Consider the following 13,662-nt stretch of genomic DNA (forward strand, 5'->3'; position numbering starts at 1 on the left):
GGAAACATGAGGAGAAAAGTGGATTTGAAGACGTTGATCAAATGTCAAATCTTCCTGATTCACAGCTCAACTTGATATTTATGTTGATGGATTTTAGTCGTGTTCATGTCGCAGGTTTGAAAGCTGCCAGAACAAAGTAGCTCACAATCACAATCACAAATACTTTATTGATCCTCGGGGGGGAAATTGGTCACGTTACAGCTGCTCCCATTCAACAATACAAACATATAGAAGCACAGAGAAATGACAAGAATAGAAAAAGAACAAGTCTGTCAAAATATCGACGTTCTACTACAATATATAAAAGAGATCATAGAACAATAATAACTAAATATATACAACAGCAAGTTCACAAGTAAACAATATATTCATATAAAAACAGCAATCAATGGAAAATATGAGAAGAAATAGAAAGAACAAATACATCATCATCATCATCATCATCATCATCATCATCATCATCGTCATCATCATCATCAGTGGTTATTTAAATTCCTCCAGTTTGATTAAATCAGGGTTTCATGTTTGAACTTGTGTGCTGAGTTGAATTTCAAAGCCAGTTGAACATTTTAAATCCAGTTGAACTAAATGATGAGGACATTGAATTTTTGCCAAATGAAGACAGAAAGCGTCGACATCAGCAGTTGAGAGGAAACAGCGCCATCTGGTGGCAGAAAGCAGCTCCAGCAGGAGCTCCACAACATGAACAACTGCTTCAACACTGATTTCTGAGGGGAAAAAGCTCCACAGGTCGACTTTATGTGTCTGTGTTGATCATGTCATGTGAAAAGCAGCAGGCTCACACATCAAACTGTGATTCACTGATGCTACAGGAAATATGAGCATCAAAATGTTTTCACTTGTCAAACTTTACATTTTGGATTTTGTCTCCTCGACTCTACCAGCCTCCGTTGCTTCAGGCTAAAGGGGAAGTGAAGTTACTTCAGTCAGCTGTAACGTGGCTACATGAGCAGAATAGTTACTGAGAGGCTGTGTGTTGTGTTCACTGTCACAGAAGAGAAATAAAAAGTCTGTTCATCAGTGTTACTACAGCGTCCTCCTGCATTCTTTACAGCACAGTCGTGTCAAATGCTAATTACCACAGATAAATGTTACCAGCAGAAACACTGAGCTAAGCTAATGTTAGCTAGTTAACTGTAGTGACAGCAGTCTCTTCAGTATTTTGGGGTTTGATTCGGCGACTTTACTATAACAATACAGGAGAATCCAGTTCTTGTAAAGTGTTTGTCACGTTTGTTAAATTGAAGTGATTATGTTGTGCTGTTCACCTGCTAGTCAAGTGTGGTGGAAAATCTGAAAATACAGAAAGAATTGTCTTTGTTGTGTTTTAACAGAACTTTGCAAAGGATCAGTACGCAGTCATACAGAAAGAATAGAAGGAACTGACAATAAGTGAAGAATGTACATCTGTCTTATAGGGTAAAGAAATGAAGGAGGTCGGTCAGGATGAACCTTAAGTGCTTATCAGAAGAGTCAGAATGTGTTTGTGTTACCAGAAGTTTTCCTTCCAAAGGAAGAACAGCTGTGTGTTCAAGGATGAGTAACCAATTAGTGCCTGACAGAACATGAGAAACAACTATGAGAAACAAAATACTAAGTTCAGCGAATAATTTTCCAACCACACAAGCAACTTAGCAACAGCTAAGTAGGCCAACTGAGAATCCTGCTTGACCAAAGATGTATCTGCACATATCTCCACACACAAACTTCTGCTGATTCAACCTCTGTGGATCATCAGGACACAGCTGATCCTCTCAACACAAACTCCTCCATCATCAACCACTCTGACTGACATGATCACCATCTGATGAGAGAAGCAGAGAGACAGCAGGAGTCATAAATCAGTGTTTACAGAGACTCTTCCTCATCACCTCCAGTATAAAGAGCAGCAGGACTTCAGTCCTGTTCAGAGCACAAGTGGAGCAGCTGTGGAGCGAAGCTGCTTCCTTTCAGCTCTCATGTTAACCTGTTGGAGTCGACACACTGAGCTGGAAGCTCACAGACCATCAGGTCTGTTGACTCTGCAGATTTCACTCAAGTACACAGTGGAAATAACCTGCTGAGAGTCCCTGAACGCATCATGACTGCAGAAACACAGAGACATTCACTGCTCACTTTAATGATGGATTTACTGCTGTTAGAGTTCAAAGCTGTTAAAAACCAGAGTCTCACTTTGAATATTTCATCTACTTTTCAAATATTAACATGATAAACATGTGAATATTCAAAATATTTGGACAAAACTAAAGACACATGGACAGATATATATATTTATGATGTTAAAGGTCCTACATGTTCATACAAAGACTGAAGACAAATCATCAGCTGTGGTTCCTGGACTTCAGCAGGTTCTGGTCTGTACAAAGACCACATGGTTACTAAATGTAACCATGGTTCTATGAAATAAGAGCCAGTGATTTGCAGGCTTCAGTCAGACTGATCTGAGATCTGTGACAAAGATGAACTGATCAATTGTTTAGTGTTGAAACAAAGACTTTGAGATCCTGAAGCCTGTCACCGTTCTCCTCTCACAGCTTCACTGAGGAAAACAGGAAATACTGGATCTTTACTTTGATTCAAACTGTGTTTACTTCAATACTGCTGAAACCAGCATGGACTGACTCCGCCCCTCTACTGACCTCACATTCTTGAGTCGACAGTGTGGACTCTTCACAAGATCACACAGCAGCTTCACATCTGAATCCTTCAGGTTGTTGTAGCTCAGGTCCAGATCTGTCAGATGGGAGGGGTTGGACTTCAGAGCTGAGACCAGAGAAGCACAGCTGATCTCTGACAAACTGCAGTAACTCAATCTGAATAAAGAATAAATGATGAAGATAAAAATCCATTTATAATCCAATCAGATGTGTTGAGGTTTTAAATGTGCAGCTCAACATTACTATGTCCTAATCAATGAACTTTTCTCTAAAATGAGCAGAGTGACTTTGTCATTGTGTTATTGTGGATCATCATAATGTCAGCCTTCTACACACATCATCCAAATGTCAGCACAACATTCACACACCTATTCATGTCAACACACATTAATAACATGCTGCTGATCTCAGACCAGTCTGGAATAATCATCAAATCAGACATGTTGTTACTTTCACTTTCATTCTCTTCTGTTTCTTCTCATTCAAACAATCATGTTTCATTTGATGAAAAATACAGACACATGTTTTCTGTACAATTTCAAAATGTTCAATATGAAATCAATCAGACTTTATCAAATAAAAATTCATTTCATCAAGTCCTGAACTTTACAGACATGTTTAACAGCTGTCCCAGCACTTCTGCTGCTCTCATTTCAAACCACAGATGTGGACTATCTTCATCACCACCGTCATCTTCATCAACACACAGCTGACTGACTGTGAGCTTTATCATCATCATCTTTAGTGTGTGTGTGTGTGTGTGTGTGTGTGTGTGTGTGTGTGTGTGTGTGTGTGTGTGTGTTTATGTATCAGTTCCAGTAAAATACTGTGTTGTGAAGGTTTTGTATAAAAAGACATTCCTGAACATGTGTTGAACTTGTTTGACTTTTTTGATTTCTTGATGTCTCACATGGAACAAAAATGATAAATGTTGATTTAATTTGGCAGCACATTGAAGGATAAATCCTACAGTTTCCTTAATAACATGAATCCAGTTTGACTTCAGACTAAATTCACAGATAAACTGTTCAGACTGACAAACTTTAAAAAAGAGCTGTTGTGATTTGTGCTGAAACAAACCCAGAAAACAAGAGAACTGAAGGAAATTTAAAACTTCTCTTGTGGATTTCATTTTGGTAGATATACACTGTACAAGAGCAAAATACATGAACTGACCCCAGAGTCTCCAGTCGACAGTGTGGACTCTCCAGTCCAGCTGACAGAAGCTTCACTCCTGAATCCTTCAGGTTTCTGTTTCCACTCAGGTCCAGATCTGTCAGATGGGAGGGGTTGGACTTCAGAGCTGAGACCACGACTTCACAGTGAGTCTCTGAGAGTCCACAGTCATTAAACCTGTGATGACAGAGAATATGAAAGTTAAAGAATAATAAAATCTGACTCTTTATTATAAAAATAAAGTGACAAAGCACATGAACCTGAGCGTCTGCAGCTCAGCTGGTCAGTCACTGATCACAAGGTTTGTGGTTTGAAACTTGAGCTCCTTCTGTCCACATGTCAAAGTTTTCCTGAGCAACATCAGGAAACACAAACTGCTGTTTTTGGACACAAGTGTCCAAATGACTGTGACGTAAACGTGTCTTATTTTGATGAACAGCTGATTTGTGTTTGTTAAACTTTATTTTAATGAAGTGTAAAATCACTGCAGGTTGTTACTGCACTCGTATATATTTACCTCAGTCATGTGTTTGTGTGTATTTTGATGAATCTTATGTTTCTCCATCTGCTTTTCATCTCACACTAAATGAACTGAATGACTCCTGTTGCATTAATAGTTTCATTAGTACTAAAGACTGAATGATGATCATTTATGGATGATAGTTTTTCTCAAGTGGAGTTCAGCAGTTTAACAAGATCATTTCTTCTGTGAGCCTGGTGAAGATAAAAATCCTCCAGTGAACTGAACCTACTGAGCTCTCCTTCACTGGCAGAATGAACCTGGAGGACGTCCCAGGAGCTGACTGTGTCCTGAGCTGCTGTCTGAGGAAATCAGCTGACAAATACACAAAGACTGTGGCTGCAAATTCAATGAAAACCAGCGTGGAAATGAGAGCTGCTACTTTCTCTGCCTTTAGTGTCTCTGTTGTGAAATGGTGCAGAAAGGAAACACGTTGTCTGACAGTTTGTGTTTGCATTTCTCACATTAGGGTGACCAGATGGAAAAGCTTCAAAGTTGCCATGAAGTCAAAATCTCCATGTTTCATAGTTTTGATGACATGTGTATTGATGTATATGTCAGCGGCAGTGGAAGACATCTATCAGGCCTGATGTCGGGGCGGAGCCTCAAACATCAGCAGAGACTCAGCTCAGCATTAAACACATTCTTAAAAAACAAAAACACGTGTTTTCTGAGAAGTTAATGAACCAGTTAAACTTGTCTTACTTCAGTAAAAGACAGAAACTATAGTTCAGAGTGTGAACGAGGTTATTTCTTTCTTTAAAAAGGAAAATGAGTGTGAGAATATTTAATTTCTTGACTCTTTTGTGAATTTATTTTGTTTATTGGGCGTAGTGACCGGACGCAGATTACATAATGTACTGAATTTGCTGTTTGTGCAAATCTCCTAGCTGAGCATTGAGAAGACAGGAGTAGAGAAGGAGGTGGGTGGAGGAATGATGGTCATTTGGAAAATTTTAATATTTCGCCAAACCCTTTAATATTAGGAATAAACTGTAAAAATGAACAGAACAGTTCTTCATATGAAATAGATCAGAAACTGCTGAGAAGAAATATGACAGCAATAACTGAATAAAAGATAAAGTGAAAAAACTTCCATCAGATCACAAGTATTACATGTCTGTGTGTCTGTATATAAAAAGATCAATAAACAGACACATTATAGAAACATAGTGCACACACTGGAAAAAATAAAACTACTGTCAAAACATTTTCAAGTCCTCATATTTCTCTGCTGAATTTGTATCAAACCTCCATCACCCAAAGAAAGACAGAAGACGACAGAAGAAACTATTAAATTATTAATTATTAAACATTTGTGTTCATTATTATTATTTTAATTCTAGTTGAAGAAAACTTTTACAGTGTAGAAGTTTTATATTGTGCAGGTGTGTAAAGTCTCTTTAATACTGAAGGCTTCAGCTTTTTGTTGCTTTATAATGTTGATAATCACATCTGGACTTACCGAGCCTTTCTGCAGTTCCTCACAGCTGGAATCAGTCTCCATCGTCCCTTATATGATGTGTTGTACCTCTGCAGGTCCAACTCATCCAGAACCTCCTCTGACATCTGCAGCATGTAGGCCAGAGCTGAGCAGTGGATCTCAGAGAGTTTCTTCTCTGATCTGTTCTCTGACTTCAGGAACTCTTGGATCTCCTGATGTACTGAGTGGTCGTTCATCTCCATCAGACAGTGGAAGATGTTGATGCTTCTGTCAGGAGAGATTTTATCACTGTTCATCTCCTTCAGGTTGTTGATGACTCTCTGGATGATTTTCTTGTTGTCTCTCTGATCCAGCAGGCCTCCTAAGAGTCTCTGGTTGGACTTCAGAGAGAGGCCATGAAGGAAGCGGACAAACAGGTCCAGGTGGCCATTTTTACTCTTGAGGGATTTCTCCATGGCTCTCCTCAGGAACTCATCCAAAGATAAGTTGTTTCCACCCTCTGAGTCTGTGTATATCCCCAGGAAGTCCTCCAGTACCTGTGTGTTCCTGTTGGTGTAACAGTGGAACATGTAGACTGCAGCCAGAAACTCCTGAACGCTCAGATGAACAAAGCAGTAGACTGTTTTCTGGAAGATCACACTCTCTCTTTTGAAGATCTCTGTACAAACTCCTGAGTACACCGAGGCCTCTGTGACATCCAGACCACATCGCTCCAGGTCTTCTTGGTAGAACATGATGTTTCCTTCCTCCAGTTGTTCAAACGCCAGCCTCCCCAGCTTCAGAAGAACTTCCCTGTCAGCCTCCGTCAGCTCCTGTGGACTCGTCTCATGTCCCTCATGGTACTTGTTCTTCTTCCTCTTTGTCTGAACCAGCAGGAAGTGTGAGTACAGGTCAGTCAGGGTCTTGGGCAGCTCTCCTCTCTGCTCTGTAGTCAACATGTCCTCCAGAACTGTAGCAGTGATCCAGCAGAAGACTGGGATCAGACACATGATGTGGAGGCTCCTGGATGTCTTGATGTGTGAGATGATTCTGCTGGACAGATCTTCATCACTGGACCTCGTCCTGAAGTACTCCTCCTTCTGGGCGTCGGTGAAGCCTCGTACTTCTGTTACCCTGTCAACACATGAAGGAGGGATCTGATTGGCCGCTGCAGGTCTGGAAGTTATCCAGACCAGAGCCGAGGGAAGCAGATTCCCCTTGATGAGGTTTGTCAGCAGCACGTTGACTGATGACGTCTGTGTGACATCAGACACAACCTGACTGTTGTTGAAATCCAGTGAAAGTCTGCTTTCATCCAGGCCGTCAAAGATGAACAGAAGTTTACAGACAGCCAGCTTCTCTGCTGTGACCTTCTGTAATGTTGGATGGAAAACATGGAGCAGACTGAGAAGACTGTACTGTTCATCTTTGATCAAGTTCAGCTCCCTGAACGAAAGCAGAATCAGCAGACTGACATCTTGGTTTTCCAAACCCTCTGCCCAGTCCAGAGTGAACTTCTGCACTGAGAAGGTTTTTCCAACTCCAGCGACGCCGTTGGTCAGAACGACTCTGATGTGTCTCTGTTGGTCAGGTAAGGCTTTAAAGATGTCCTGGCACTTGATTGGAGTCTCATGGAGGGTCTCCTTCTTGGACGTTGTCTCCAGCTGTCTCACCTCATGTTGGGTATTAACCTCTTCACTCTGTCCCTCTGTGATGTAGAGCTCAGTGTAGATCCTGTTGAGGAGGGTTTCACTTCCTGTTTCATCACTTCCTTCAGTCACACGTTCACATCTCCTCCTCAGACTGATCTTATGTTCATCTGAAACCTCCTGCAGACCACCGTCCACTAAAAAAGACAAAAAAGCTGTGAGACAAAACAAAGACAATCTGTTGGTATTTTCATTACCAATAAAAAACAATGTAAGAATATATAAAGAAGTAAAGGTTATAAAGTCCAGTTTCAAGGAAACATCAGAAATTCTCTCTTTTTCTCTGACTTCCTTTGACTGTGTGTCCGTGTTAGAGATTCATGATGTGGATTTTATTCAGCTGATTCTGATAATTTGATTCTCATGGCTGATACTGATAAGATAACTGTTAATTTCACATTTTTGTATTTTAAAAACAGGTTCATATAACCTGTAGTGTAAACTTCATAAATATACTTCAGCTTTTATAGAACATTTTACCAAAGAATTCAAATTAAATGATTAAACAGAATCTGTCAAATCAGATATTATTATAACTGATATTTATTATATTTATTACAGATCTAGACTGATAGAACTGTGACAGGTCAATATCAGCTGATCATTTATCGGCTCTGATATTGATTGTGCTTCTCCAGTCGGTGTAGGTGTTTGATTGACAGCAGAGGCGACAGGCTGAGCTGCAGCTCTTCATCTAAACCAAGGACCCCTTACAAGATTTACCAGGGACCCCCTCATGTACGTCCCCTGGAATAATTAGATAAAGTCTATTTTTTACTCTTCTATAGTCTTATTTATGTGAAAGATGGACAGATGTGCAGTCTTACTTTGTTCAGTGCTGCTCTGACTGTCGGTCTGCAGTCCAGGTCTTGTTCTGTGAGGTAAAATACCTGTTTCTGTCCATGAAGTCTGGAGGCTGTGAAGAGAGCAGAGACGGCAGCTTCAGTTTCAAGATTACTGTCACCAATTCACCCCCAGCAGAGACACACTGGGGTCAGACACAGACGCTACATGGATCCATCTGGACACATGTGAAGATCATTTTCTCCGATTTTGAAGATTTAAAAATCTTTACAGCGACTTCAACATCAGAGCAAAGATATATGAACATTTTATGGAAGTTTAAATGATGAAATGGAGGTTCTCAGCTGTTTTGATGAAGAAATAAAATAAGATCCATCTTAGTTTGAAACAGTATCTGCACTCATAGTTCTGCATCATCAATATAAATATTTTAGCATTTTGTCTTTATCCTTAATGAATCATCTTCCATCAGGTCAGTTTACAGTAAAAACAGTCTCTTACTTTGTGTCTGAGGGTCCAGGTTCATTACTGAAGTCTAGAGGAAAATCTCTGGACCAGTCACTCTTCATGGACAGACAGCTGGACACTGGAAACTCAGCTCTCTGTCTGTTGGACTGAACTCTGCAAACACCAACATGTTTTTATTTACATCACATGAATCCTTCATAAATCCTCTGATGAAAGTCATTTATGAAGCTCTAAATACACAAACTGCTGCTGCTGTTGATCATCAGGAGCTTTAACAGTTTGTATCAGTCCTCTTAGATTAGATTACAACTTTTCTATCTGACTGACAGCTGTCACAGATACTAAGAGGAAGACGGGACAAATTATTGATTTTATTATTTTAAATTATTATTTGTGTCTCAGATACATTGAGAAAATTTGTATGAATTCAGTTTGTGACAATAATCATTTTCTGTGTTTTAGAAGTTTTTAAAGTGACTCCAACAGATATCAGTAGGGTTGGTTACTGAACCAATATGACATCACTTCCTTTACGACCAGAACCAACTGGACTGAATCACAACACAGATTTCGGTGCCTCATTTCAGAGCCACACGCCTGAGCTGTTGATTGAAAGTTGTCCTCTGGTTCAGACGTTACAGACACATCAATAAACATGTGTAGTTAACATCAGTGACAACACTCTCTCTACATGGCTCTGGCAGCAGGCAGCCTGTTCGCTCGTAGACACCGGAAATACAATTCAAATCAAACTGAATCAGTTCAGGGACTGTTTAGACACCGGCACCATTTTAAAAGCATCATGTTGACACTGTTATCATAAAAAACAAATGATACCCGACCCTAGAGGTCAGTGATCATCCTGTCAGAGTTCAGTCCAGTCAGCAACAGTACATCAGGTAGGGAGCTGATATTACTGCTGCTGGACAGTGAGCTGATGTCAACAACAGGATGTGTGAAAGATCCTGATTTTAAAACACATCTGACAACTAGAGCTTGTTGTGAAATGTGGAGGTTTGTCAGAGGATTCATTTAATAATGTTTAAACATACTGTAGTCCCCCGGTGAGAGTATGGTGAGTGTAGACGTGATACAAAAACCTTCTGTCATCATGAAGCACAATGTTACTCTACAACATTACCAGAAACACTGAATGACTCAGTTATCAGTTCTCTTACTTTGTGTCTGAGGGTCCAGGTTCATTACTGAAGTCTGGAGGAAGATGTTTGGACCAGTCACTCTTCAGAGACAGACAGCTGGACACTGGAGACTCTGCTCTGTCCTCCTCCTCCTCCACACAAACACTCATCTTCTGATCTGAACTCAGTCTGAGAGAAACAGGAACACTGACTGTGAGCTCAGAGCACAAGTTTGTTCAAGAGTCAAACACAGGAAGTAACTTGCATTTTGAATTTTTTTAAACTCAGTTTGTGAGAGACAGACAGACAGAGGGTCATGTTTAGAAGGGAACCCCAGACCTGTGAAACATCCTCAGAGTGATCAGTACAAATCTGGTAGTTTTACAAATCAAGGTTTTCCTTCAAGACATGACCGAGGGACACAAGCACAGCTCCAAAATAATATAAAATCAGTTTGTGGCAGCCCCTGTTTTCATTGTGCTGGGTCGCCACAAAAAAATGAATGTATGGGAAACAATGACATTCAATATTTTTGTTCTTGATTCTGGAAACCTGCATGCATTTATAGGCCACAGACTTATTATAGAACTAGACAGGGTGTTGCTGCTTAGTCCTGCCACCAACTTTTCCCAGTAGCCACTCACAGTATTTTAGCAAATACTCCCCCACCACCCCAGAAAGCATCTTCCCCCATAGGCCACCATTATAAAAGAGACATCTGTAAAAACTAGGGGTGGTGAAAAAAAACGATTATTAATTAATCACGATTATGTTATGGACGAGTATGAATCGATTATTAAATTTTCAAAAATCGATTATTTTTTTGCATTAATTTATTTTGAAAAAATGTTATCCCGTGGTCAACAGAAGTTGAACGTCATGCGAGCATGCCCAGTTCCAATTCGCAAGTGCGTGCAGCGGCCAGAGCGAGTGAGCCGTACGAGCAGGTGCGTAAAATGGATGAGAAACAACCAGCAATGAGCAACCAACTAGGGCTGCAACGGATCGCAGCTGATCCGTGTCCCGTATGGATCGCCCTCTGCGGTTCAGCATGCATGTGATCCGCGGACCACATGTGAGCATCATAGTTTTCCTGTCTCCATGCAGAGTTGCAGTGAACAGACAGGACAGATGCTGCTGTGTGCAGCGCATCTGTGCGAAGAGCGACTGATTTAAAAGCGTCACACCGCCTTGAGTGAAATCCAGACTATAACTTTTTTCACTGATGTAACTCTGCTATCACCAAAGAAACAGATCATCAAACTGTGATGTTGATTGAAACTTTGGTGATATCAGCTGTCTTAACTTCTACACAGCTCCTCTCTGCTCACCGCTGCAGCTCTGTCTCACCCCGTCTGTGACACAGTGTGTCTGCTGATTGATTGATTGATTGATCATGATGATGTGCCGTGCTGTAGGCGGGACATTGAGCCAGACTACAGAGCGTAGTTGTGTATTATATTGTACAGTGTATAATGATCTAATATATGTATAGTACATAATATTATTACCATTATCATTACTATTATCATTATTATTACATTACATAACTATGGTGATAATTACAGACAAAGATCAAAGACAAGTGCATTTTTAAAATAATTTAACCCAAAATGCCACCACTATTTTCTTTTTTGCACTACACAGGAAGTGCTTGTTACTCAATAAAAGAGTTAAGTAATTCAGCAACTGATTTTTTTTAATGGTGCAACTGGTGCAACTTTAACTTGTCAAATGGAAAATCAATAATCGCTAATCGAGAATCTTTAACAATCGAAAATCGGTTGGTAATCGAATCGGGACCTCAATAATCATAATCGGATCGGATCGGAAATCAGACAGATTAACCACCCCTAGTAAAAACGTTGACAGGACACCTCAAACTGCAAACAAGATCAGTTATGACTATCCACCCATCCAAAGTCCGTAACCGCTTATCCTGATGGGTCATGTGGGGGCTGGAGCCTATCCCAGTTCACACTGGGAGAGAGGTGAGATGCACCCTGGAGACGTCGCCAGTTCACATAGAGGCTGACATATAGAGACAAACAACCACTCTCAATTACATTCACACACTCACACACTTTGACAGTAAAATCATCAAAATGTTGTATTAACACTCACCCTGCCTCAGCCTTCAGTTCTCCTCCGTCTGCTCTGATCTGTCCACACAAAATGGAACCTGAACGTTCTGACTGAACACTTTCACTGTCAGGTTCCCTCCCTGTTCTCATGCAGCCTACCTGGATCACCTGAGCAGCGTTGCTCCTCCCCTCTACATTAACAGGAATTTGTGTGTGTGTGTGTGTGTGTGTGTGTGTGTGTGTGTGTGTTGTTAAACATGATGTGTTTATGAGCGTCTCTCTTGACTTGAACAGACTGAATTAAAATGAGTTTTGGTCAAAATGTTGGTCGGCTGCTTCGACTCCTCCACATCTCAGAGGGAAATATTCTACTTCTCTGAGAACTTCTTCAACCACCGGGTCGACTAGCTGACTGAACTGAGACACAGACCTGCTGGAGATAAAAGCTAACATTAGCATGCTCACAGAGACAATGCTAACATGCTGATAACTATCAGGTCAATGTTTACCACGGTCACCTCAAGGTTACAGGATTTTTTTATGGATCATTTTACAACACAGGGTTGTATAACAAGATGGTAGTTGTAGTTCCCTTTATGCTCACAAGAACAAAAACTATATAAACATCATTTACAATATATGACAGTTCAACAAATCAATAACTGGAAAAAATGTTTAAACTGTGCAGCATTACATCACCTTTTTGGGAGCCTCCTCCACAGATGTGTGTCTCTCTGTGTGTTTTGGAGCCTCATCCTCTCTCATGTTGTGTGATGTGAGCTCAGTCTTCTGTAATAAAACATGGAGGTCTTCTGTTACACCTGTGCAGGTAAATTCATGTCATTCACTTTAAAAATTAATAAATCTTATGTGATAATAAACTACCTAGAAAAAGAACATCTTTAAAGTATGTAAATATAACAAGATGTTGTTCTTGTCAGACCTGGGGCTTTTCTCAATATCAAGTACAAGTTCAGACTTGTGTACTTGTGTAGTTTGGACTTGACAAGTTCGACTTGGGAGTTCAAACTCTGGAGGACAGACGGACACAGGACAGTCATTCAGCAGCGTACTTGATGACGATGCTGTCTCAGCTCATCTTAGCTTGTTTATTGCAGTTATTTTCATTGTAATGTACATTAACAACAAAAAACAAAGAAATATGATATAAAACACAACCCTGCCTCTTATTGTTTTCATTTAAAAAATATTAATATATTTGAAGCCTACATACAAAAAGTCAGTGGTGGTAAAAAGGTTGTTGTTGTTGTTGTGGACGTTGGTGAATAAACAAATGAGAAACAGAACTAGACATCAGAGAAGAACCAGAGAACAGAGAGACATGCTGTATCTTCATTATTACTTCATTGTGCTTTTTTGTTAACCTGTCAACCCATTTATATGTAGATGTGACAGTTTACTGGTAAAACTAATGCACTTTAATATTCTATTAAGTCTTTACTTCATGTTTTAGACAGGTGCTTATTTATTTCATGGTCAGCTGTAGTTTGTGATCTGTTGAAGTGTACTGGGTTAAACTGACAGCTGTTTCCAATATTTACTTTATTCACATTCATATGGGACAAACATGTCTCAGAATCAGATGAGATACACGACATTATGACCTGCTGAAGTTCACTGATTTATTGCAGGTCTGTTAA

General features: G+C 40.1%; 2 protein-coding genes across 3 annotated transcripts; both read right to left on the reverse strand.

The window, feature by feature from the left end:
* Positions 1-1,891: 1,891 nt before the first annotated feature.
* Positions 1,892-5,631, reverse strand: LOC146317095 (ribonuclease inhibitor-like). Its single transcript, XM_084734173.1, has 4 exons — positions 5,626-5,631; positions 4,607-4,676; positions 3,855-4,128; positions 1,892-2,834 (listed from the first exon to the last, which is right to left on the reverse strand). Exons 1-4 carry the CDS (start codon positions 5,629-5,631, stop codon positions 2,609-2,611), a joined length of 576 nt encoding a protein of 191 aa, XP_084590299.1. The 3' UTR covers positions 1,892-2,608.
* Positions 5,632-5,835: 204 nt separating this feature from the next.
* LOC146317096 (protein NLRC3-like) lies at positions 5,836-12,425 on the reverse strand. Of its 2 annotated transcripts, none has more exons than XM_084733630.1 (5): positions 12,042-12,425; positions 9,957-10,106; positions 8,812-8,931; positions 8,334-8,422; positions 5,836-7,661 (listed from the first exon to the last, which is right to left on the reverse strand). In XM_084733630.1, exons 1-5 carry the CDS (start codon positions 12,149-12,151, stop codon positions 5,836-5,838), a joined length of 2,295 nt encoding a protein of 764 aa, XP_084589756.1. In that variant the 5' UTR covers positions 12,152-12,425. The 2 variants fall into 2 exon arrangements, with proteins under 2 accessions (XP_084589756.1, XP_084589757.1); XM_084733631.1 differs by having other exon boundaries at positions 5,836-7,643; positions 12,042-12,422.
* Positions 12,426-13,662: the final 1,237 nt, after the last annotated feature.

Source organism: Lutjanus erythropterus, chromosome 13 (genome assembly GCF_056507025.1).
Source record: "Lutjanus erythropterus isolate fLutEry1 chromosome 13, fLutEry1.hap2, whole genome shotgun sequence".
NCBI lineage: Eukaryota > Metazoa > Chordata > Actinopteri > Lutjaniformes > Lutjanidae > Lutjanus > Lutjanus erythropterus.